The 1,265-nt window shown below is 38.7% G+C and overlaps 1 protein-coding gene across 1 annotated transcript in view; it reads right to left on the bottom strand.

The window, feature by feature from the left end:
* The window catches only part of LOC119586138 (zwei Ig domain protein zig-8-like), a 54,821-nt gene that overhangs the window by 11,641 nt on the left and 41,915 nt on the right, over window positions 1-1,265 (bottom strand). Inside the window, exon 3 of the mRNA XM_037934830.1 lies at window positions 140-306. Coding sequence (XP_037790758.1) covers window positions 140-306 — 167 coding nt within the window. The remainder of the gene's footprint in view (window positions 1-139; window positions 307-1,265) is intronic.

Genomic DNA, 1,265 nt, shown 5'->3' with positions numbered 1-1,265 from the left:
TTTCCGTCACCCGGTTTTTCTGCCTCTCACTCGCCCCACGCTCTCTTCCCTCTCGCACTTCTATCTCCCCTCCAATCATTCGCAACCTTTCCTTCCTCTCTACGCATCCCTTCCTTTTTCCCCTTCTGTTTTATCGCACCTGTTTATCTGCCAGATTCCTGACTTGGCAGTGCAGGAACACCGTGGATCCGACCTCCACCGTCTGGTTCGTCGTCGTGACATTCTCGAGGGCGAAGGATCCAACCCCTTGTCCTAGGATCGAACCCTTCTCTGGATCCCACATCCGCTGGGGATTCTCCGTTGCATCTGCTCGGGAAAACAGGAAAGCGTAAGTAAAGGTATCGTAAAATAACTAGGTACTTATGTTGATTATAGAGTCTATAAGTAGATTGTTTAGTTTTCGTCGTGTTAGCCTATAAGGGATGGAGAAGTGTAAATGAAAGTATCCTTAAAAGTAGGTGTTTATGTAGTTTATATAGATTATGTTTCTGTCCTAACTACTTAAAAAGGAGGAAAGATGAATTCCTAATAATGGGTAAAGCGAAAATAGGTGTTTGTAAAGATTATTTACATTAAGGTTCCGTCGCATCTACTTGAAAGAGACTAACGCATCGCCAAAACATATATATTTGTATATCATATAGCTCATAAACCTTCCATAAGATGTACATAGAAGGAAGGAAAATGAAAAGGTATATGAAAACATCGCCAAAAGGTTACAAAGTTCTGTCGTATCTGCTTGGAAAAAACAAAATGCATCGAAAGATAAAAGGTATTACGAAATCAGATATGAATGAAATAATGGACATACTAAGAATATGTACATATACGTCACGTCACCTTCGCGTCTCTTACTCAAAAGTTTAAACGAATGAGGAATATAGCGAATAAAGCGATTACATATTACTTAAAATTTAGTCAGTGTGGAGTATATACTAGGTTAGGATGAAAGGACCAAACGAATCTGATTTCTAAAAGGAATTTACAAGAATATATATATCTCATATTAAATTATTCATTCGCCATCTATTAATTAAACACTCATGTAACCATGCAATTATCTATTTACATTTCCACAAATAACATCACGTTTTCTAGAAGTCTGTTTGTTCAAGGCACTGATGCACAGAGCGGGAGATACAACAATACAAAGTTCCCGGAACAGTGTTAACTATAACTGCTCCTTGAAGTAGTTAGAGTCAGGGGGAAAGTGTATTGATGTTGGATAGTTACTCTGCCATGTCAGTTTGCCTAACACACTTACC

The sequence above is a fragment of the Penaeus monodon genome, chromosome 21, assembly GCF_015228065.2.
Source record: "Penaeus monodon isolate SGIC_2016 chromosome 21, NSTDA_Pmon_1, whole genome shotgun sequence".
NCBI lineage: Eukaryota > Metazoa > Arthropoda > Malacostraca > Decapoda > Penaeidae > Penaeus > Penaeus monodon.
Note: the sequence above shows the minus strand (reverse complement) of the source record. Positions and strands in the feature narration are given on the sequence as shown.